We start from the raw sequence: 25,391 nt of genomic DNA on the forward strand, positions 1-25,391 counted from the left end.
GGGGTATTAGTTTATTGTATGCAGACCTCTCCCTTTTTAATGAAAAAGTACAGAACATCTGTCACTTAACAATAATAAAAAGAGCAAACAAATATAAAAGGTCATACAGCACTTGTAGGTAATCTTTTCAGTAATCACATACAGTACAGACATAACTGAAACAGTGTAGTAACTTTGTTTTTTTCACCAGGGGATAACATTTCCTTCCCAATCCACAAGAATTCCAGAATGTTTCTCTGAAAGATTGTCCAACACCTTGATTATTCCTTTTACACTTTGATCAACTGAGAGAGGGGCCTGAAAAAATAAAGTATGTAAACATAAATTAGCATGATTTTAAAGTGTGATTTGCTGTAATATTCAGTAGCAATATTTTATCCTTGTATATTATTTTGTATTCTAATGTACAGTCTCTGTACAATCTCCTTTCGATTTTCCATAAGTATGAGAGTATGAGTGAGAACCTACCTATACAGTAGTGATGAGCTGAACCGGTCCGAGTTTGGTTCGAATTCAAACTTTAGTGCATGCAAATAGTTTGAACTTGAACTCAATGCAAGTCTATGGGGGTAGAACTAAGAGGGCTTATATGCAAGTTATTGGCCATAAAATGTGTATGGGGATCCGAGTAATGCCCTGGGGGACATCAATCAATGAAAAAAAACTTTTCAAAAATACCGTTTTTAAAGAAGCAGTGGTTTTAACATCACTTAAAGGGTAATAATTAAAAATGAAAAATTCCTTCAAATATCGTGCCTGGGGGGTCCCCTTAACCTGCCTGCAAAGTGGCAAATCTGTAGGATGTATAGAACCTGCTGCAGCAAAACTGACAATTCTAAAGAAAAAAAAAATATATAAATTTTTTTTAATGCGTGCAGTTCAGTGCAGTTCCCCCTCTCAAACAATACCAGACCCTTTATGACTGGTAGGAATGTTAGGAGGGACCACATTAAAAAAAAAAAAAAAGCATTGGGTTCCAGACCTTAACCTCCCTGGCGGTATGATTTTAAATTTTTTTCATGTAATTTTTTCGGTCTATTTTTTTCGAATTTTTTTCGTCTTTGCTGTTTTTAAAAAAAAATATCCCGCCGGTTCCGCCCCCCTGCGACGTGTACGCTCGCAAGCGACGGAACCTGGAAGACGGAAGCCGGCATCGGCCGCAGAACACAGCGCGGCTCGAGGGACAAGGTAAGTAAATGCTATGCGGCTTTCCCGAGTGTAGCTCGGGGTTACCGCTTATGGTATGGAAAAGCTACACTCGGGAATACCGCCAGGGAGGTTAAGGTCTGGTAGAATTATTGAGGAAGGACCCCATGTAAACAAAAATGTGTGTGGGGTTCCCCCTAAAGTCATACAAGGCTCTTAAGGTCTGGTAGGAATTTTATGGAGGAACCCCACTCCCTGGGTTGGGAATGTGGTGAAAAATTACGAGGGATCCCCCCTAAAAATTCCATACCAGAACCTTAATCCGAGCATAGGGCCGGAAAGGGGGGAGGGGGGGATGAGCGAGCGCCTCCCCTCCCTCCCATACCAGTCCACATGCCCTCGGCACTGGGATGGGGAGATGGGGACAAGGGTCTCTTCCCCACAAGCCCTGGGGCATTGGTTGTCTAGGTGCGGGCAGGGGGCTTATTCACTTCAGGGTACCCCTTTAATAAATGCTGCCACCCCCCGTGTGTATGAGTAAGGGTTACTTGTACCCCTACCAGGGGTGTAACTAGAAATCACAGGGCCCCATAGCAAAATTTTGTATAGGGCCACCCCAACCTGCAACTACAGCATATATTATCATTATTATATAATACGATTACATGCCATTTGCAATAGATCACTGTCCCTGGGAATATGGGATTTGCAATCACACAAGGGGGGTTATAATTATAACTTAAAATAACACTGGGGCTTATAATTTGTAACCCCACTTTCCACACCAAAGAAGGATTATACAGTGCAATATAGCCCACTTTCCCTAATTTATTTGGTGTGGCAGCGTAAATATAACTTAAAATAACAGTTACACCAGTGAAGCTGGGAAAAGCGAGTTTACAACATGGTGCACAGTATGAGCAGTGTGTGTGTGCAGATTGGGTGGCGGTGTGGGTGGGTGCACAGAGTAGGTGGGTGGTGTGGATGGGAGGTGTGGGTGCACAGAATTGATGGGCAATGTGGGTGAATGCACAAAGTGGGTGGGCGATGTGGGTGGCAGTGTGGGTGGGTGCACAGAGGGGGTTGCAGTGTGGGTGGGTGCACAGAGTGGGTTGCAGTGCGGGAGGGTGCACAGAGTGGATGGGCAATGTGGGAGGGTGCATGTTCTGGTGCATGCAGCATTTTGTCCGATCGCACTGGACCGCAACACAGGCACTGATCTGCCACGCGTTATGATGTGGGCACTTGCAGGGGGCGTGGCTGCGGTGTTATCGACATCAATGCACCACCGCGCCCCTTCCCGCCCGGGAGAGTTTACTAGGCGATACAGTGCGTTCCAGCAGCTAACCGCACTGGAACGCACTGTATATGGTGTGAGCAAGCCCTAACCCTTCTTTCTCTACTCTACAACTCTAGCACCTGACTCCCCCCCTCATTCAGTTCCCTTGGGAAGGGTGATTTACACATTACTGAGGCATGGCAGGATTTACATATGAATACTGTGGCTCATTAAATATGCAAATCACACAATTAGCATATGAATGAGCCGCGACCAGTGTTAATGGCTCTTGCAGCTCAGTAGATATTAGGACAAGACTGAGAGACTTCAGTCCCTGTCAGCTGACCCCCCCTCCCCCTTGCTTACCTGTCGGCAGTCCAAGCCAGCAGTGGAGATCAGACGCCGCTGCTTCTTCTCCAGCCGAACACAGGCAGGAGATGATCCCCCCCGCTCTACACTGTGGCAGGGGAGAGGAGAGGAATGCAGGTGTCCTTAGGTTCCGTGCGACTCTGCACAGATTTTAACTTGCGGCTGCATGGAAGTTAAGGATCCCTGAGCCTCTCTTCTGCTCCCGACCGTAGGCTGCTATGCTGGTAGTTACGCCACTGACTCCTACCCATTCACTAAAGGGTTAAATAAAATTGCAATTAAAAAAAACAGACTTGGAAAAAATCCTTTCATTGAAAAGTCCTTTATTGTTAAAAAAATCAAAATATTGACCCATTGACGTAATCCAGGGTCAATCACGTCATCCAGCGTTGTCCACAACAACGATGACTCGACGAAATAAAAAATAAATAGAAATTATAATTAAATAAAAGACGCCCGTCGCCCTGCCCGCTCGCAACGAACACCCGCCGCAGAATAGCATTTGGACAGATGCCTGGAAAACAAACAATTGGGTGGAGCTAGCGGTGACAGCTAGCTCCGCCCAACAGTGTACAGTTTCATGTCATCTGACAGATGAGCCATGATTGGGCAAAGTCATGATGACTTTGCCCATTCATGGCTCTTACAGAGTACTGAGCCCCGATTGGGCAAAGTCTTGCACCTGACCTGTGGTGAAGGTGAAGCTATTTCCATTTATTTTCTCTTCCTTGATTTTACTGGCTGGTGTTGTTAAATATTTTTCTAGTTGGCTATAGTAGCAAACTACAGTAAACTCCCTATTATCCAGCATTCAAGCAACCAGAAAAAAAAAATCAAGGACATAATATGTCCTCAATTCTTTTTGCCAGTTGCTTGATAGACATGTGCAAATTTATTTAGTTGCTAACAAAATTCTCTGTTTACATCTTGCTGTGATGGACAGCTAGATTCTGCACCTGGCAGGTGAATGTAAACAGCCGGCAGTGGGCGTATGCAATAGCCAGCCTGCTATTGGCTGTGGCAATTTTAAATAGCCAATAGCAGAATCTAGCCAGCAGATGAATGGGGAGGGGTGGGGGGGTTGTTGCTTGAGAGTTAATAGTAACTCTCAAGCAACCAGAAATGACAGTTATCCAGCATCTATTAACCCCCATGGGTACCAGATAATTTGGAGTTAACTGTAGTATGTTTACTGAAACCTTACCAAACTGGCCTCGGTATAACTGGTATGAATATCATTGGGATAATAGACTATATCCTGTTTAAGGGACTGGGAATAATGTGAACGGTAATGTGTGCTCTGTATATCACAGCAAATATTGCTAATACAAATATTTTAAAATGGTGCCAAATATTGTAAATATAGGACATATGCGATATATAGGGAACTCTTTAATTATTTGCTTAATATACAAGTACAAGCACATTATCGATTCAAATCCCAAACTGTTCTGTATGACAACAACATACTTTATATTGAATGAATATAGGTTCTCTCAAAATTAGATTGGACAATTACAATAATTCTGCATATTAAAGATGTGTTGGTTTCTGGTTACTGTGTAAATTTGAAGAGTACATACATGAGGTCCTCCAAGATCTGTTTGAACCCATCCAGGGTGAAGAGCAGTGCAGAGTATCCCATCTTTCTGATATGCAACTGACTGACAGCGAGTTAGCATATTAAGAGCAGCCTGCAGATAAGGAATAATATTAATAACAGACATATTAAGCCTTTGAATTTTATATTGCCTGGATATCTAGTGGAACTGTCATAAGCAATGGCAAGTGATAGGAGGAAAACCCATAATCATCAGCCTGTTTTTTCTAAACATGTGACAGTGATGCTCACATGGTCTCACACTCTTCTTTGAACAATCCTGAATCAGTCGCAGAAATTCTCCAACATACAAAACATCTCTGCACACAAGTACTTTCTATGCTTGTTTGTGCTCATGATTGCGGAGTTTTCACCCATACACATCCTAATAACTGCATGGTTTATGGATATTGGAGATCTTTCAATTATGAATCTCATATGAGTAACTCTGACTGCTGCTAAATACTGATTTGGGCAACAACAACAAAAATGCAGTATCAAGCATGGATTAAGGGTCTGCTCTAGTCGGTGGTCTAGCAGCTAGAACGGCAACAGGTAACAGACTTACCTCTCCAGCATTCCAGGCTCGGACCTCAGCCTCCTCTCCCATCTCTCCTAACCGGCTTAAGCCACAAAATTCAATGACACCAGCTAAGTAATCATCATTACCTGTTCCTCCTAGTGGGACTGTTAAACTTTCCTTCTATGCAGCATTGCAACTCATCTCTCAAGTGTGCTTTATCAACTCCCACATTGCCATAGTTATAGCAATGCTACTACACCCTTGCCACCCACCGCAAGGCTATCTGGGAGGACTACATGTGTGTTTCTTTTGAGATACGTGCTTCCTCAGATTGAACTACTGAACCGCAAGTATTGATTCCTTAATAGCATTATAGACTTGCCTAAGACTGTTCCTGTTATTTACTTATAGTGAAGTGAAGTAACTTCTTCTGGTTTCATTATTGGAGCCAAGTTTGGCAATTTCTTAATTTTATAAACGCATGTGTTACTCTGAAAATTGCTGAGCAACTTCTCTGTACTGTCAAGTTGTTCCTTGAGTCTTAACGAGCATCAGCCTCTGTAGCCTTTGATAGTGTCTACTCTGAAAAATCCGCAGCCGAGATCCATTGCAAAAAGCAATTGCAGTTGTGGCCTGAGCTTTACTACACAACCAAAGCAGGCCCTTATTCCATGCTCTAACCCAGTCACCCTGTTTTCCAAGCCATATCTGCACAAGTCCTGATGAAAGGGGAATCAGATAAGCCCCCAAAATGCATTGGCTAGCCTTTTTATTCTTATGACCAATATAAATTGATCATAAAAATTGGAACTGAACTCTCAACCATACCTTCTCGTATACGAGTACGTAGCACTCTCTTGAACTGAAGCAACCGGATCAGCATGACAGCCAAGGAACTAGTATTTTCTGAAGACTCAGCAAAGACAGCCTACATACTTCCTCGCTACAGGTGTCCCCTCAAACACATGGCTCTAGGATGAATATATAATCTAACAGTTTGAAATGAATGTTTTTCGAAGCTTCCCGTATTGCTTCAATATCAAAGAAGAGAACATACCTTGCTGCAGCGGTAGGAGAGGAATTGAAATGGGACAAATGTTTCAGGAGTTTTTTCAATAGATCCCAACAGCGTTGAAACATTTATCAAAGCACATTTGTCACAGCCAAGAGGCTTTCCTGGATTTTCTTCTGCTGCCTTTTTCAACAATGGCAAAAAGGTCTGGATTCAAAAGACAAGGTCGATTTGTATTAGTACATTTTGTAAGTATAACTAATAGAATTATAATTTTTTGCTTGCTTTAAGGAGATTTCCTTTAACTTCCTGTTGCAGGTTCCAGAGAGGTGGTGAACAGAAATATTGCCAATGGCAGAACATACAGCATTATAAACCTGATTGGTATTCAAACCCTTCTGCAAAAACTATAAAAACCTTTTACTGGAATTCTACTGTAAGGCTAACCATACACTTATAGTTTTTTCTCCACGGGCTGAACAAAAAATAAAATGCTGTTAGTCCACCACCAGGCTATTGTATTCTGAAGGTCCCCACACACCTTACGATAATCGTGGGAAATCCCGCGATCGTACGATTATCGTAAGGTGTGTGGAAGCCGTGCGACCTCTACTACTGTAAGGTCGCACGACTTTGAACTCACGGACATGTTCGAAAACCCGCCGAGTATCGTACGACGTTCGGCGGGTTTGTGGCATGTCCGTACGATAACAGCTGTAGGGGCCGGTGTGTGCAAGCGCACACTGCCCGTTCGGCATTGCGGTCATCGGAAGCCCGCCCCTCAGGGGGCGTGGCGGGCGTTGCTTGCGATCATCGCAAGTACGATCTGCCTATGCAAGATAGGCAGATCGTACGTTTTTTTAAGTACCTTACAACCATCGCAAGACAAAAGTCTTGCGATGGTTGTAAGGTGTGTGCCCAGCCTGACAGTGGCACACCACATAATACCTAAACAGTGACTGCAGCTGATTGACTGCAGTCACTGTCCAACCAAGAACAGTACAAAAGTAGATTGAAGGATGACTTTTTGTGAATTCAGGGGTGCCGACAGAGCAACACACCAGTCAACATTTGTCCAGTGTATGGACACGTTATGTAGTTCACTGTTACTCAAAGGTGGAAAATTAAGCGGACTGTAAATGCATATTCATATATTTGCCTTAAATATTATGTTTCTTTTGCTTAGTCCATAATTCTTAAAGAAAAGAAAATATCATTTCAAGAATTAAGGTAAACTAAACTAGTTTTTTATTAAGGATAACCTGATTACAAAACTCCAGTATTATCTGTAAAATAAGTTCCAGTACATGACTTTTCACATGACTTTGAAGCAAGACTCGCACAAGGATCATTAGTTCTATTTTTGGCAAAGAGATGATTGTTTGCCTTAGAAACCTCATACATAATACTACATGTGAGATGTGTCATCACATCTTAGTATTGCACTAGTAAAGCCATCATTCCATCATTGATTGCCTTTAATCTATAACAATTCCATTAAATAATGCAAAAGATGTACTTCTTGCTTGTCATTGAGGTACATGTAGGTTTACTCTATTTGTAAACCTAGATTGGTAACATTTGTGTTAAATATTACCACATTTTGTGATTGTATGCTTCAGGATACATATAGGCTAACAATAAAAGTTTAAAATAGGGATGTCCCGATATCGATACTAGCATCGGTATCGATACATGGCATTTTCACAAGTACTTTCACAAGTGGAGCGCTGACAGAGCAGGGAGCGTGGAGCGTTGACAGAGCGGGGGGCATGGAGCGGTGACAGGTGACATTTTAAAATGTCACCTGTCCCTTCAAGAAAAAGTATCGGTAATTGGTATCGGCAAGTACATGAGGGGAAATACTTGTAATTGGTCTTGAAAAAGTGGTATCGGGACATTCCTAGTTTTAAAGTGAAACTATATTAAAAAACGACTGAAAAAATTTGATCAAAAAAAGAAAATCCACTTAATATTTGTATACCGGTGCTATCTGGATTCTGGACAGACTGTGAACTCAATACAGGAATGGACTTGGTTTGCTCTGAAGTTCTACTCAGCTCAAACATTTTCCTTCTAGTTTTAGAGAGTGTAGATAAGAATTACAACCACTGTGGGGCTTTTTCTAATGTCTGCATCTCTGTGGGAAAGATACACATCCTGTTCTGGTGGCCACGTGGGTCTGGAATTTCCACAGCCACTGTATACCATGCTGTATATTCCCTATTCCACTTACTCTTATTCTGTATGCCATGCTATATGTTCCCTATTCTGCAACAATCTATTTTGTCCCCTACTGTATGTTCCCTATTCCCACCGCTTCATTCTGTATACCATGCTATGCATTCTCTATTACTACCTCCTCATCCTGTGCGCCGTGCTGTACATTCCCTATAACTCAATGCCTCATTTCATATACCATGCTGTATGTTTTCTACTCCACACCACATTATTCCATGTGCCAATATCAATATTTATACATAATTCAATGTTCTTTCTTATATGAATACCCTAATCAAGAAATATTACAGTAAAGAGATATAACTCCCTCACAGTCTTTCTCAGTAATTAGGAATGTGGGAGGTTCTAGCCATCTCTACCATCATGATGAATAACATATGCAGCAAATAACTTCTAGGATTACTTCTTTCCAGACAACTAAAACCATGGACTTTAGCCTGCTTGCGTATATTCCCAAACTGAACAAATGAATATATAGAAAATCCATCAGCACTTATGTTCTTCACATTCATACATAATCCCTATATGAATAATACCCTATAAACATTATTAGTATTGCTACTTATACTCTAACAGTGGGCATCAAAGGGGCAGGAAATGTGGGAAAATCTCCAGACAATAATAAGACAGTAATAAAAAGCCTGAAGTGTTAATTTTCCCCTACTCTATCATAAAAAATGGACTGGAGTTTATTTGCTTTGTAGCTGCAATATAAATATGCCCACATTTTCGTTATTGTTTCCTTTTTTGCTTCATAGTTGAATATGTTACATAGTTACATAGTATTTGGGGTTGAATAAAGACATACGTCCATCAAGTCCAACCCATATAGATCCACGCATCATCTCTTTCTTAGGGATACTGGTATCCCTGGATATTACGGTCCCTCAAGAAATTGTCCAAACGTTTCTTGAACAAATCTACACTCTTGCCTGAAATCACTGCCGATGGCAGTGAGTTCCAGACCTTAACCGCTCTTACTGTAAAGAACCCTCTTCGCCCATTGTGCTGGAATTTTTTCTCAACCAACTTTAGGTGGTGGCCTCTAGTCTTTGTAATTGAGTTAACACATGTGTGACACAGAAAATAAATCACATAATAAAATAGCAGCTTTTACCATGAATTGTGCCTCCTCTTAGAATGATGAAGTAGTGGAAGTATGCACACATATTTTGTGACAGTGTCAAGTACTGGAAAGCATTTTAGCTCCATACGTTATTTTAGAATTACACCAGACTTTTTAATAAGTATTGTTATCTAACTACAGTCACCATACAGTTAATGACTGCAGGACACAAGCATGTAATTGTTCCTTCATTTTGCTGAAACTGAAGGAGACAGGAGAATAGACAATGTACAAAGGTCAGCATTATATAATGGTTCCAGTCTTAGTTATGCAAGTGGCATTCATTGACTTCTCTGAACATTTGAAGATCTGGTCGCTGCTTTGGTAATAATAGGATATTTACAATGGTACAAACCATAAAATTATTTTCTCTGGAATAATTGAAGGACCCAGCGATGATCTGTAACTCTTGACCACTGGGTTACAGTGCCACCTGTAGGAGTAGGAGGATGCCTAGCACAAACACAACTCCCTAGTGGTGACCCCTGCTGGTGGGCAACCCCCTGTCTGCCAACATAGCCTCAGTTTTTTGCCTAACATCAAGATGTTAGAACCTAAACATCTGTGCTGGAATTTTTTTTACATGTTTTTCTTGAAGACATTTTTTAGACCAGTTGTTCTACATCTATGGACACTGCTTTGTGACGTCCCAGTGCTCAAGGTCTACATATCTTCACTGTGTGTTTCAATACAGAGAAGAGAAAATAGTATTTTTGTACTCGCTATAGAATAGTGGCTTTGCAATCAGCAGGGGCCGCCTCCAGGGCCAGATTTACTCTCTCTGCTGCCCCAAGCCCAGGTTCCTCAATGCGCCCACCTACCCGCCAAACCCCTCCACCACGCGGGATGGCAGCCCTGCAGGCTGCATATAAGTGATCTCATCAATATTGACGAGATAACTTGTAGAAAACAAGCGGAGGCTTCCCCGCTGTACATTTAGCTCTGCTTGCCCAAAGCAGGGCTAAATGTAGAAAACAACTATCCGCTGGACGCCTGGGAACTGCATGTCCCGGGCATCAGGAGATAGGAATTCCACACCCCTGCTGCCCCTCTACTCTCTGCTGCCCTGAGACCGGGCCTTGGTTGGCATTGTGGGAAATCCGGCCCTGGCCGCCTCTTTGCAGTTTTTTTGTGTTTGCACCTTGTGCCCTACTCCTGCGTGTGGCTCTATAACATATGTATATGTCCTTTAATGAACAGAAGAGAGAGCAGTGTATTCACATTTTAAGGAGGGAATTGTTACCTATCTAGATTTACACTTTATTATGTATATGTATTAGATACATTTATTTTTACCTTTGTTATGAGTAATGGTCCCACCACATTTGTGTTGTAAATATTCAAAAAGTCATCTGAATCTGCAGATTCCAGTGTGCTAGTATGCATAATACCAGCATTATTAATCAGTACATTGAGTCCAGCTCCATTTAGATGTTTTTCCACTTCATTTTTGGCCTCTTGGATGCTTTTGGATTTTGTAGCCTCTACCAAGAAAAAAAATAAAGTTCCAGAGTCCACAATTTATACACAGTGCAAACATTCCAAATAGCAAAGTATATCTCTATGAAATACAATATGAAATGAGCCTCAATTGTAAGCAACTTAAAGTGAATTATTTTTTTCCATAACAATCATACTATGAGGGCTGGTGCAGGGCTGGCGCAGAACTGCGCGATCGTGTGCGGTTGCACACAGTGGTTTCCGTGCAGCCCTATTGATGCAATCGCTGAAAAAAGGTACATGTTTTTTCAACCGCAACCATGTGTGATCGCACAGGAGGAATTGGGAAACTGTGTGACTTGCCTGGCTCAACTGGAGTGCCATTAGAAATAATGACACCACCAGCGCGATCAGCGGTGGTGTGCGACTCCGTGACCGCGAGGCCATCTGTGCGATTTCGTGCACGATTGCCGTGCGGTCACAGATCGCCAAGATGTGAACCTGGCCTCAGTAGAACAGCACTGCAAGGTGCAACAAATAGCCAAATTACTTTAACCCCTTGTCAGTAAGGCAACTGTCAACTCCATCTTTTTATGAACTAGGGATGCACCGATACTAGTACTCGCCCAAATGCTCCGATACTTATCCCGATACCGAAACTTGTGGTCAGAGGGAGATTTCCTCTGACCGGCAATGCCGCAAGGGAACATGGAGCCAGCTTCCCGGCCAATCAGGAAGCCGGGCCATGGGTAATGACTCGCGGCCCCGCTTCATGATGGAGCCAGCTTTCCGTCCAAACAGCAAGCTTGATGCTGATTGGCTGGGAAGCCATCTCTTCCTGGGCAATCAAGAAGCCCGGCGGCGGGTAATGATACGATGCCTGGCTTCCTGATTGCCCGGGAAGCCGGCTCCATGCTATCGGAAGTACCGGTACTAGATTTTGGCAAGTACCGAAATAGAAATATTGGTACTGGTACTACATACCGAAAAAACGGTATCGTTGCATTCCTATTATGAACCCAAAGAAACACAATTATGTCATGCATACTGTTGTACCTGACATGAAATTATTCAAGGAGTTTTAGTGGTTTATGCAACCTACAAGAGTAGGTTTTAATCTACGAGAGTATACTTCAATCTATTTTGAATCTTGTGGAGAGTTACTTAGTTCTTTAGTTACCCTAAACGTCCTTCCTCCTGAGCAGATGCGGTCTACATTAGTGAGATTAGATCCTATGTTAGAAATTATTATTAATGCTTTTATTTAAGAACTTAAGAGATTTTATTTTGCCATTATTTTGTATTCAGTTGCTGACATTGGTCCAATACAACTGGCTTGTTGATTGACCACCCAAAAGGAAAGAGCAGATAATAGTTCTATATTGTACAATATTTCCTGTACTGTAGTTGTCAAGAGAAAATTAACCACAATGAATGCCAGCAGAGGCACAACCAAAGTTCTATATCTACTAAACAGCCAATACTAGGCTTCATTCACACTTGCCACTTGTGTTTTTATGCAGATATCTGTCTACAAAATCTCTCCGGCTAAATGCTTAGTTTCTGCTTCTAGATACTTAAAATTATGTGCATTTACACGTGTTTCTGCACTTTTATGCACGTTTACACACACATATGCGTTTACATGCATCTGTCCGTTATCCATTGAAACAGTCAATAGGACTAGCCAATGAGGTTTCTGCAAATTAAATGTATCTTGCCTTTACGTGGGTTTTCCTTGTGTTTTGGTGCATTTAGAAGTTCAAATCAATTCCTGGACGCACCTGACTTTTTTTTCTAAATGCAGCTAAACCAACTGCAGATAAAAGCATCTTAGAGATATACCTTTGCATATATATCTGTTTAGAAAACCATTTTGAATGCATATATATGCCTCTAACCGAACTAAAAACATGCTCTTGGCTTGACCTAGCTGCTAAGGTAATTAGCTAAAGATTACAGTGTAGTGAAGTTTTATTTAATTTACATCAGTTTGTAGCTGGAAACCTTACCCAGTTTAATCACCACAACACTTGGGTTTTTGGCAGCAAGATCATTCAATTCCTGTAAAAATATATCAAAACAAAATTATGTTAATATAAATATAAAGTACTTATTAGCAAAATAAAATGATGTTAAACTTACATGAGATATATTGTGGGTCCATATTACATTTCTTTCAATAAAGATACAGATAATATACTCAGGCTGAAAGAATAAAATACCTAATTTGTATATGGTCACATTTGAAAGTGCTCAATGTATTGTTGTATTTAAATGTTTTACTTGTGCGTTTCCTTGAATACCACGCTTCTCTTGGCATGTATCACATCAAGATGAGCTGGAACTCTCAATATTTGTGTGCAAAACAAGTTAACTGCCCAAAGATTAAATGGTGACTTTTGCAAGCAGTTACAGAACAGCCACTGTGAAGTGCCCCTAATGCAGCTAGAAGATGATAGTGTTTGGGTAATCGCTGAGTGAGTGTTGATATACAGGAATTCTATGATTTATTTGTTGAAGCATGGTTGTGCTTATTTGATAAGTTAACCCATACATGAGTGCATATGTCATCCTGTAATGAGATGGGGGGAAAATGCAAAAGTCTTAGTGGTAGCTGAGTAAAAGGTTGGTTTGAGGTTAGCACATATGTGTGTAGTTTCACAGCAAATTAAAGTGGATGGCAAATCATGGTCATAAAAAGCATTGTAGCCATGCGGCTCTCCTGTCTTGTGTTTTCTTCCAACCAAAGGGCCACTACTGGCAGAGTTTTTATACCATTTTGGTGCTTGCACTGGTTCCTCTTGGTGCTTACTCCAGGTTACTTCTACAAAATAAAGGTTTACTGGTTTGTTTGTGTATGTATGACTGCAGATTGTGTATGCATGAAGCACATTGGCTTGCAAACTGCACTGTGGCAATGATTTATATATGTAGTGCATTCTGCCTGTGAATGGAATAGAGAAAGGGAAATGTAACTGAAAAATGGACCAAAGAAAGGAATTAAAAACTTATGAATTCACATAAAATATAAATAGCACAAAATATCCCTCAATAATCTGAGTATAATGGAATACCTTTGTGCAATTTATTTTTTAAATTAATTCATATTTTATGTAAATTGATCAATAGATTTGGCACAAAACAGAATCACACAAATACTACACACCATGGCTTTTTTTATACTCGGTGGGAAAAAAAAAAGTAAATCCCCTGGGTTCAGTACCACAGTGGACAATGTTGTGTCCTTTTCAATGCTCCTTTCTACTGAAGCCACGTGCAGGCTCATTCCAAAGGTGTTATATCATATCCTGTGTCTGGCACCAGAAATCATTGAACCAGATAATGTATTTCCAGTCAGCATATTTAGCCCACATCAGTTTTCTATGCATTTAAGAAGTGATCTGACTGGTAGCAAAACAAAATAAGTAGAGAGCCTGGATTGATTGATAATTAAAGTGGACCTTTATGCTCAAAAAGCAAATTCTACCAATACATCCCTCTATGTACAGTATGATGATTAATAATAACATAGGCATGTCAGGTGTAAAATGCAGAGTATTCACCTACTGCTTTGAGAGGGCAAAATGACTTCAGTTTGCCAAAGCAATGCACACTGGGATTGCTTTGGCAAACTGAAGCAGTCCCACATTTGGTCTGAGTTTAGGTTGTGAAATGAGTTATCCCATTTTATTTCCCCCACTAGTTTGCGCAACTTATCGAAGTTTGCCCTTCTGAAATTAAGGGTTCTTGTCCGTCCCACCCTCTTTCCTTTCCTATATTTAATATTGAAAGTAATCACATTGTGATCACTACTACCCAGTGTCTCCCCAATTACAATATCCTCGATTAATTCCCCATTATTAGTAATTATTAAATCTAGGATGGTATTTTTCCTACTTGGAACCTCCACCATCTGTTCCAAGAAATTGTCTCGCAACAAGCTCAGAAATCGGCCCGCCTTTGTCGATCCTGAGGTATCATTAGCCCAATTGATGTCCGGGTAATTGAAGTCGCCCATCACGACTACATTGCCCTCCCTCCCAGCTATTTCTATTTGGGAGTGTAGATTTGCTTCCCCCTCCTCCCCTATATTCGGAGGCTTATAGCATATACCCACAATAAGTTTACGGCTAGGGTCCGCCATATAGAGCTCCAGCGATAAGGTCTCCACATCTTCTCCACTGTTTGACGTGATATCGTCCCTTATATGCATATCCTCCCACATCTGTCCCTCCTGAGTAGGTTATACCCCTCTATATTAGTATAGGCTTGTTATTTTAAAAGATATAAGTAAAGGCCCACTTTAAAGCCTGTCTCCGTGCAAACCAAAAAACTCCCCTTGCAGTGAAGCTGCCCCTGTACTGTAAGGGTTAGGTGCTCATTTATGCCTATGGGACGGGAGTAAAGCACTTATTTACCTGATCCCCTCTCCCCTGGCATTCAGTGCTCACCTCTATCCCCTGCTCTCTGGCTGATGGAATATTCCTTGGCACCTTCCTCTAATGCAGATCTATGGAATCTGTATTAGACGTGATGGCGTCAGCGGTTCTTGGACCGCCGGAGTGAAGGGCTGCAGAGACCAGTCTAGCAGCCTTAGGGGAGTCAATGGGAGAGGGGATCAGGTAAGTAAAATAGCTTTTTCCTGTCCCCTAGGCATAAACAAGCTCTCGATCTGAAAAACATGTGGATGCCAGAAAAAGACTACAATGTACACTGCCAGTTATTTAAAAGTGTATGTTTGTTCTTTTACAATAAAAAAGGTAATTTAATATATAACATTTTCTACAAACCCACAACTGTACTTCAAAATACAAACTGTCCGCACTGCACGTCTTTACTATGGCCATGGCAATACGGCAGCTAGACTAATTACATCAGCTTGCATAATCCCCACTGTGTATCAGGGGACCTATGGAAGACTAAGCACAGTGGCAAGGGCTCTGCACCTAGTACTAGATATACAGTCCTACATAAATAGGAATTTTCTATACTTGTCAGCACCATCCAGGGCGCTAGTACTGTTTGGACAGTATCTGCTCGGCTATATGGTGGGTGGAACAAATAAAGTTGGTAATGTGTGAATCCTTGATGAAGGTTTTGTGAATCTTCTGTTAAAATAATTATAAATAGATCCCTTACTGTATATTCTGAATGGTGCCAGACTCTTCTTTACCGTAAAAATGTGTGTCCACTTAGGTTACTAACAGTTTTAAGGTATTTTCCGTCACTGTTGTCCTAATGACAAAATCAATCTCTTTGAATAATAACCCTTGGTTCTTAATTCGGGAAGGAGTATTTTCCAGCAAGGTGGATACTTTATGGGGCTGCCTTGATATTAATAAGAATTAATATGTACAGCACTCACCAGCTGGCTTTGAGAAACTTCATGTATTTTTTGCATTATGCATTAATATTATAATACAGGATTTATATACCGTCAACAGTTTGCACAGTGCTTTACAATATAAGGAAGACATTACAATCACAATAGAATTCAAGACAAGATGGTAAGGAGGGCCCTGCCCTTGAGGGCTTACAATCTAAAAGGGAGGGGCAAGTGATACATGAGGAGGTAGCTGTGTGAGGATGAATTGTTTGAGAAAGTGATAGTTCAGTGGTTAGGTGGAGGTGGGATAGGCTTCCCAGTAGAGATGACATATTTACATTATTACATATTTTTCTAGCTTTCTAAGTTAATGTCTGGATTTAGGGGCTAGCTACTGAATTAAAATGATTTTTTTGAGGAAACTGTCAGTTGGTTTTATTTTGTTACATTTTTAAATGCTTTTAATGTTAATAATCAAGTTTTACATTTTAAGCTTCATGCTTACCTTTTCTCTGTTTTTGTGATGTAGCCTGGCTAATAGCCTGCTCTTCTATCCCACATAGCCAAGAGTGCAGCAGGTACAATTTTCCAAATTTGTACCATGCACTTAACTGTTTTGCAGTGATATCAATTGAAATGTGGATAGCAAATTGCCATTATGGTCTGAACCATCCGGTTCCTCTGTCATTAATTTATCTGTCAAGTTTTTATTACTATCGATGTCCCTGTTGGGAAGATTTCAATTCACTTACTGTCTAGGTGACCCCCAAGATATTGAGGAGATCTCACTAGTGGTTAGTAAGATAACAATAAAAATCTGAATGAGGTTCTCTCTCTTGTTGCTTGAAAAATAAGGATTTACAGTAAATGAAAGGTCAATGTTACAGCAATTCCAGGATTGGTTGTTGAGCATTTGACACTTTTTTTAATGTTTGAAGGCAGTTACAGAATTGCCATCAACTACTCATGTTATCCAGTTGAGCTGGTTGAGCTGGTAGTTATCATTGCTGACCAATGATTTGTAGCTGCAGAGAAGCAATGTAACCATCTATAGAATAAATGTTGTAGAAACCGCTATACTCAATTTATTACATTAAATTACAGATGAACCCAGAATCTAATGTATGTAAAGCCGCACTCAACAGCCAGGACCTTGACGTAAAAAAGTTCCAAAAAAACTGAACCCAGAATCTGTTACGCATGTTTATACAAATTTATAATTAGCATGTATTAAGGCAGGGTCTGTGAGGTGCTGAATGGGAATTTGTATTAAGACAAAGACTAGTGTCCAGTAATCCATAAAAAACAGACTGGTCTAGCTCCAGTAACATTAGTTGGTATGGATTAAAGCACTTTCATTTTCACAAAGACACCAGTGTCCATCTTTGTACTTAAGTTAAAATAATTATGTTTTTAATGCTATATATATTTAATCAGGCGAAAATACATTAATATATACTTAAACGTTTCTTCAAACTGCACAAAACTGCAACAAAACATTACACACTGGCATATAAGAAAGTGGAAACAAAAGCTAAAATAGAAAATACAACCAAATGCAAATGGTCTGCCACAGATATATTGGGGTTGCTTTACTAAAGGCAATTAGGCTGTTCAGTTTGCAAGCAAATTTTCCCTTAGCTTAGTGAATAAGGTGAAGCTCTGCTGACTTCCAGCATTCAATCATGTGCAAGCAAACACATTGCTTTTTTTATTACCTTGTATGCGATAGGGTTTTTGATGCAAAGTGAATTTTTACCACATTCACTAAGCTAAGAGAAAATTTCCTTTCAAAGTAAACGGCTTACTGGCCTTTAGTAAATTATCCCTATAGTAGCTAACAAATCACTCAGGCTTGCCACTAGTGATATTACATTAAGAATTATTTCAGCACGTTCAACACAAAGAAATGTTTAAAAACAAGTAGTATTTTACCTTATTCTGAGGGGAAGTTGGACTTGGATCACGACAAGTTGCAAAGATTTGCTTAGGAGGACTGGGCTGTTGCAGTAGCTGACGTACAAGTTCCAGTCCAATTCCTCGATTGCACCCTGTAATCAAGATTCTCTGTGGTGCCATGCTAATGTTTTACTTAGTCTTTTGAACTCTGCAGAGAGGACTGCTAAAATCCTGGAGCTGAATGCTCTTATTTATACATCTGGACACTCCCAGCCACAATGAGTCAGCATATTTCTTTAGTTAAAAAAAATATGATAAATTGTTTTTTTCAAGTTAAGAATGAAAGAATGACATATTGTCACAATGATTAGGCGAAAACAAAATGTAATTGATTTTGTTACATATTATTGAATTTAGATGTTTAAAGGAGAACCATGAGGTGAGTGATTTCCACTCATCCTCATAGTTAGAGCCGACCTGTGACAAAGAGGCTGTCACAGGTCGGCTCTATTAATCGGGAAGTGAGCAGAAACATAAAGTCCACAGTCCCATCGCACTCGTGACCGCAAAATTCCTTTTTTTAGAAGCGGGTGCTACGGTAGTCGACAGATGGCAGCCGTCACAAATATGAGCAAAAGCAGAGACACCGGCACTCCAGGGTGAAAGACAACAAATGTCTATTTATTGACGTTCAGCATAACAAGTATTGCAACAAACATTTCAGGGTCGCACAGGATCCCCTTCCTCGGGCAAAATCATACAGTGTAAGTGAACTTACACTGTATGATTTTGCCTGATCATACAGTATTGTCAGGATCTGTCACGGTTGCGGCCAACTGGGGACATGAAGGGGGAGATGAAAGAGGACAGTGTTTTTTTTTTTATTTCCTTGTCTAATTTTGTTTAAAAAAAAAAAATCTAATTTGTGTCTTCTTGGGGGGATGGGCCCTTCATGGGATTCTTGCATGGGGCCCTGAGGTCACTAGTTACGCCACTGGTTGCGGCGCTCAAAGTAAATCGCAGGCAATAGCCCGCGATATACTGAGCTTTGGGTCACGGAAGGAAGTAAGTATATGTCCTCCTGTGCCCCTAAAGAGAACTATGGGGAAAAACACTTACCCCATAGTTCTCTCTTAAGTACAGCAATACTGAATATTCTGTATGCATCTGAAAAAAGACAGATGTTCTTTCTATTCCACTGCAATCTGATCTATTGCAGGGCTACATAGCTCAAGTCATCCTCAGCTATGATCCCCAAGCAGCAGATAGCAAAAATATTTTTTAAATGTGTGGTGGAGACTATTGATCCAAATAAACCAATCTGAAAAAAGCTTAGAGTAGTCTGCTCATTGAAGTGCGTGAGTTTTACCAAACTTGCTCCACTCACAACCTTCCCAATCTCACTCTGCAATTTGATTTGTAATAATTGAACAATGAAGCCAGACATTTTTCTCCCACAAACCAATGATTTCATGCATTTTCCTCCCACTGACCAATGATGCCAGCCATTTTCTCCCCCCCGTGACATCGGGTGTTTTTCACCTGACTGACCAATGGCATAGGCCTTTTTTCTCCCAAAGACCACCCACACTGGTATTTTTTCCCTTCCAATGGGAAATAAGGGGCTCTATGTTACATAATCTAAACCACTGTACTCTGCGTGCTGTGGTGTATGCTACATACACATGTAACACAGTTGTTTCAACAGTTGCTGGTTACTAAGTAGACTTCAGATGTTTTAGTGACGTTTTTCTTTAACCACTTGAAGACCGGGTTGTAAAACCCGTTTCTTTCCAGGCTATTTCTCAGTATTCAGTGCTGAGGTATTTGACTCATATTTATTCAGTCATACTGAAATTCATTTTATATACATTTTTTGGGACTGATAGAGCTTTCTTTTAGTGGTTGAATCACCACTGGGTTTTTTATTTTTTACTATATAAAAAAAAGTACTGAAAATTTTGAAAAAACAAACAGTTTTCCCTATTTTATGTTATGAAACATTGCAAATAATCTTTCTTCAAACATTTATGCCAAAATGTATTCTGCTACATTTCTTTGGTCACGTGGGTAAATAGATACCAAACATGTCAAGCCTTAATATTGTGTGTGCCCTTGAAATCACAAAAAAATTAAATACCCAAAATTGCCCATAGGCGATGTTTTAAAATAGTGGTTCTTGTGCAACCTCAGGATCCACATTTGTGCATGGTCATTAAGTCGCAACCCAAGTCACACCGCACTGGAACACGTGGCATTGTGGTTCTGGTGCAGGCAATTGAACTGTGAGCGGGAGGTGCATTTGGGGTGCCATTCAAATGAATAGCAGTGCACCAGAACACTTAGTAAGTGTGATTGTGTGGTAGGTCCAGGCACCTCTGCAGGGCACTCAAGGGAACTGTAAGCAATGCACTTATGGATGGAGTTCCCTCGCGGCCTTAACCCCAGCCCAACCCACCCCACCTCAAGCTCACACTCAGCGCCAGGCAGCATATTTTGAATGGCTGCTCAGCACAAGAATTGGCAGTGCTGTGCTAGAGGGAAGCTGAGGAGCCCCTCACCTAGCGCAGTAGAAAGCATGCGGGGACCCACTAGTTGAGAACCATGGTTTTAAACGCTTTTACCACTCATCAATTTAGAGTTAACAGTGATTGATGGCCCTAGAATTATTGCTTGCACTCAGATGTTTGTGGTGATATGTAACATGTATGGCACAATTGTCTATTGCGCACATAGGTACACCCGATGTGTGTTTGCGTTTGTATGTGTGTGTATGTGCGGTGAGGGAACTTTAAGAAAACATTTTGTGTTTTTGAAATTGTTTTATATGTGACCTTCATTTTGTAAACTTTTTTTTAACTTAACTTTATTGCTATCACATAGGGGGCTAACATGCCCCCTATGTGATAGCACAGATACAGTGACAGATCACCTTTATGGAGACATTAGGAGTCGATTAGCCATCACCAGCTGTAAAAAATGTTGAGTTTCTCGCTCGCGTAAAAGTCATTTAAATACGTCCACCCGCCCTCAAGTGTAAGCCATCTGGCCGTTTAATTGCAACAGGCAGACAGCAAGCAGTTAAAGTCTAACTACAACCTCCTATCCCTCACAGCCAAGGAAGATGCCATCTTAGCCACAAATAAGCACACTGGGGACCTTGACAGTTGGGATGCCTTAAGTGACTGTTTTGGGAGGCATTAAATTGGTGGCTAAAGTTCCTCTTTAAGTTAGGCTCTGACAAAAAGCATATGTAATGGTGTTTTTGAAAAGAGTTTTTAGAAATATATTTTGTCTGGAGGTCTATGTGTATTTGTGAGAATCTTGCTTGTGCACAATAGTTACATAGTTACATAGTATTTGAGGTTGAATAAAGACATTAGTCCATCAAGTCCAACCTATTAGGATCTCATTCTAGGAGTACCCGTACCCCTGTATATTACGGTCCCTTAAGAAATCGTCCAAAAGTTTCTTGAACAATTCCACATTATTTGCTGAAATCACCGCCTGTGGCAGTGAGTTCCAGACCCTAACTGATCTTACTGTGAAGAACCCCTTTCGCCCCTTGTGCTGGAATTTTTTTTCCACCAATTTTAGGTGATGGCCTCTAGTTTTTGTAACGGAGTTAATTTTAAACAGTTTATCGCTAATGTTGCTACCACCATTAAACATTTTGTACATGGAAATCATATCCCCCCTTAATCTCCTCACCTCTAATGTGAACATGTTTAAATTTAGTAGCCTCGTCTCGTAGCTCTGGTCCTCCATACCCCTATGAATGCAGAATATTTTGTGAGTACAAGGACTAAGCAAACGTGTGCAGTGCATGCTGTGCGCAGACCCTATTTACCTATGCCTCTTTAAACCATGCCGAATATTCAGCACTATGTAGCCATGCCCACTTTTCCCCCTTGAACGTTGCACATTATCCCATCTCCAGGCTGTCCCTCTTTATGCCTGCGTTCTGGTCCAGTGCGATCCGAAAAAAATGATGCATGCACTATATTTTCAGATCGCACTGGATCGGAACGCAGGCATTGATGTGCCATGCATTTTGGTGCTGGCGATGGAACTGCATGCGGGGCGCGGGAGGGGGCATGGCAGTGCATTAAAGTCAATGGCTCTGCAGCCACGCCCCCTCCCGCCCCTGAATGCAGGATGCCATCCAGGATGTGATACGGTGCTTCCAGCAGCTAACTGCACTGGAAGGCACTGTATATGGTGTGAACAAGCCCTAAGAACATATTTAAAAAGCATTGAATGTGACTTTCACCAAACATTCACTGGTGGTGACTCAATCACTTAACACACATGCACCAGAAAGATTCACCTGCAGTGCATGTTTTGCTGAATGTCAGACTATCTGCTTTATAATTATGCCCCATCTGTGTGTAAACAAAGAAGATTCTCTTCTCCTGGTGTCTGGGAATCAAAAACAGGGAGATGTTCAGGTATTACTTATAAATACAATCAACAGAAACTGACAATACTTTTCTTTCAAAATCCACCAAAGGAAAATGATGCACACCATACTGCATAGCTCCCAACTGTCCCTCATTTGTAGGGATTGTCCCTCTTTTGGAACCAAGTCCCTCTGTCCCTCCTCAATTGTCCCTCTTTTTGGTCAGATGTATAAACGCCTATAGAAAATGCACTATTTACTAGGCTATGAGACATATTATATTGCACTAAGCCTCAGATATAACCTCGATATTATTGTATTTGCTCTTCTGAGTAAAAAAAGTAGTGATGAGATAAAGAACTTTCGGGTTTAACCAAACATTAATTCTTTGTGGTCCACATAACTGGGAGGCTTGTCCATTGCCTACACCAGGGGTAGCCAGACTCCGGCCCTCCAGCTGTGGTGAAACTACAAATCCCATGATGCGTCTCTCTCCGTGAGTCATGCTTGTGGCTGTGAGAATCTTGCAACGCCTCATGGGATTTGTAGTTCCACCACAGCTGGAGGGCCAGAGTTTGGCTACCCGTGGCCTACACAGTTTATATTTAGAGGTTTCCCACTTTCAGCTCTCCGAAAGTTGGGAGTTATGTAATGTGCCATGAAAGTGTTTATATATGGCATAGCAAGCTGCCGTGCAGATGGTTTCCAAAGAGACCTTTGACCAAGCTGTCCAGCATGAAAATATATTTCTAGCCACTGGTTTCAGTGGAATAGTGATAACAGTTGTGGGAGTAACTGCTAGGAAAGATGTAGCACAAGGTGATGTACAGCTCTCTACAGAATCTCTGACTCCCCACAGCAACAAATATAGAAAACCTGTTTTTCGAGTTATATTTCACAATGAACATGACCCCACTGGGTTAAAAGGCATTTCTGACAACAATATCATCATCAGTGGCAAATCCTGTTCAGACACAAGTTCTTTAACAGATGAATTTAAAGGCTGCCTATATTGACTGGATAATGAAGAGTAGGTAAGTTTACTGAAAATTAGATGTTTGAAAAAGGAAAAAATCAGCAAAAAGTGTATATAAACGAAAACACAATTTAATATCCTGCAACTTACCAGTCCTCAGATGTGGTGGCTCCATACATTTTCTTTTTGCATGCTTTTTTTTCTTCATTTTCACCAGGTGATCTGCCAGAAAAATGCTTTTGTGACGCTCACACCCTGTACTGTACCTACGGAGGAGCAGTGCTGTTAACCTATGACAGGAAGAGTTTTATGACTACACCTCCCCCTACTGAGGTGGAGTCTGGCTCCATAACATGGGGGCAAGTGTTCTGTAGTTAAGAGGGGTTAACTGGGCAAGGCTGTTAACACTGTTTGGGATGACACTACAGAGCACACAGGAACTTACAAGCTCTCTGCATTTCTGGTAGGTTTAACAGGTATTTTGTGTATTTATCAAACAGATTGAAAAACATTTTCAATTGTATATACAACTGACGAAAAAGGGATGAAATATAAGAAGTTCATTGTTAGGGTTTACATACACATTCCTATCCCCTTGTCAAGTCCAACCTAAAGCTAATAAATACTGACTTTGTATAGAAAGAGGGTCACAATCTTGCCTTCTTTTCCCGGACTTGATGGTGAGTATGGTTTTTGGTAGCGTTTTTGGACTTTAATGGGTACTGATGCCTGTAAGCTCTTGGGACTAATCTTATTAGTCTTTTTCTTTCAAACTCTAGAATGACCGAAGGACAAGTGTTCCACTGCCATAAACCAAGGTCTACATGGCCAATATAGAATGATGGTATTGATCAACATTTGAAGAATCAAATCTTTTAAGTTAACCTGTAGAAAAACTAGGGTAGCATGCTATCCTGTAATTTGCTTAGAATTAACAGAAGCCTCACCACCCACTATTAGATCAAAAGATAAACTGTGGGTCCTGCTTTGCCTCTGAATATAAGGAACAGCTGTAACATGATAGGCCATAAAGAATTTTCAGATTCTTTTGTTCCATCCACTGCCACAGGCTATCTTTTATAGGCAGAAATATTTTATCAGACATTTTTGACTTGAAATATTATATGCTTGTGGAAATCAATAACATCTAAAACCATTTGTTGAAAACTCAAAGACTGAGTCTAAATCACTCTGCTAATCTACATAATTGATCCATGAAGTCTTGTACCCAAATGGGGGACTAGTGATGAGGCTCCTCTGAGCAGGATGATCAGGATATATTGTATCCTCTACCAAGACAAAGGCAGACACCTCATCACCTTCACCAGCAATTTCTACTCAGGTCTCTAATTCATGAGCTCCAGGTACAATATAACAGCCTTGTGCTCAGAAAAAGGAGTCAGATCGTCTGAAGTCATAATGAAACCGCATCCCTCCTCACAAGCGAGCTGCTCCATCTTCCCAGGCATCGATTCCTCATCCGACCTCTCCTGTCTGATCGTTTATGCTGGTGAGACCTGATTCATTGCGGTGACACTGCTGATTTACCACGTTGTGAGTTTTGCCCTATCTTCACACTCTACCGAAGCTACCTTGTTCTTGTTTTGACTTATTTTTCCTTTGGCTTGCCCTTCCCCTGCTTCTGTTCACCTATCCCTCTCTTTTTGTGTGTGCAAGAATCTCTGATTCTGTATTCCAATGAGACGTTGTCCCTGGAGCCCCTCGTTTTGGATCTGGAGCATAAGCGCTTTGCCTTGGCTTCACCGCTTACGACCGGTTTTTGATTGGGATCCAGTAGCCTTAGAGCTGCATTTTTCCCGTGTGCTCTTTGACCTCCACACTTCGTTACATCCTTGGGCACCCCCTTTTTAACTCCATCTGCCCCTGGACCCAATCTATATCTACTGATGGTGTACAACTTTTTTTATTTTTATATGTTATTTGACATCTCCCCCGTGTCTCTTCCTCACACATCCACAGCCCCAATCATCCTTTTGGAGATAGGTATTGCTAATGTGGGCCGTACTGCACTGTGTGACGAATGCAGGG

At 41.0% G+C, this 25,391-nt stretch overlaps 1 protein-coding gene across 1 annotated transcript; it reads right to left on the reverse strand.

The window, feature by feature from the left end:
* Positions 1-177: 177 nt before the first annotated feature.
* On the reverse strand, positions 178-18,188 carry LOC108800614 (C-factor-like). Its single transcript, XM_018572596.1, has 6 exons — positions 18,001-18,188; positions 12,749-12,800; positions 10,593-10,780; positions 5,975-6,136; positions 4,378-4,488; positions 178-297 (listed from the first exon to the last, which is right to left on the reverse strand). The coding sequence occupies exons 1-6, from the start codon at positions 18,142-18,144 to the stop codon at positions 184-186; spliced, it is 771 nt and encodes a 256-aa protein (XP_018428098.1). The 5' UTR covers positions 18,145-18,188; the 3' UTR covers positions 178-183.
* Positions 18,189-25,391: the final 7,203 nt, after the last annotated feature.

The sequence above is a fragment of the Nanorana parkeri genome, unplaced genomic scaffold, assembly GCF_000935625.1.
Source record: "Nanorana parkeri isolate BGI_ZX_2015 unplaced genomic scaffold, ASM93562v1 scaffold2081, whole genome shotgun sequence".
In the NCBI taxonomy this organism is placed as follows: domain Eukaryota; kingdom Metazoa; phylum Chordata; class Amphibia; order Anura; family Dicroglossidae; genus Nanorana; species Nanorana parkeri.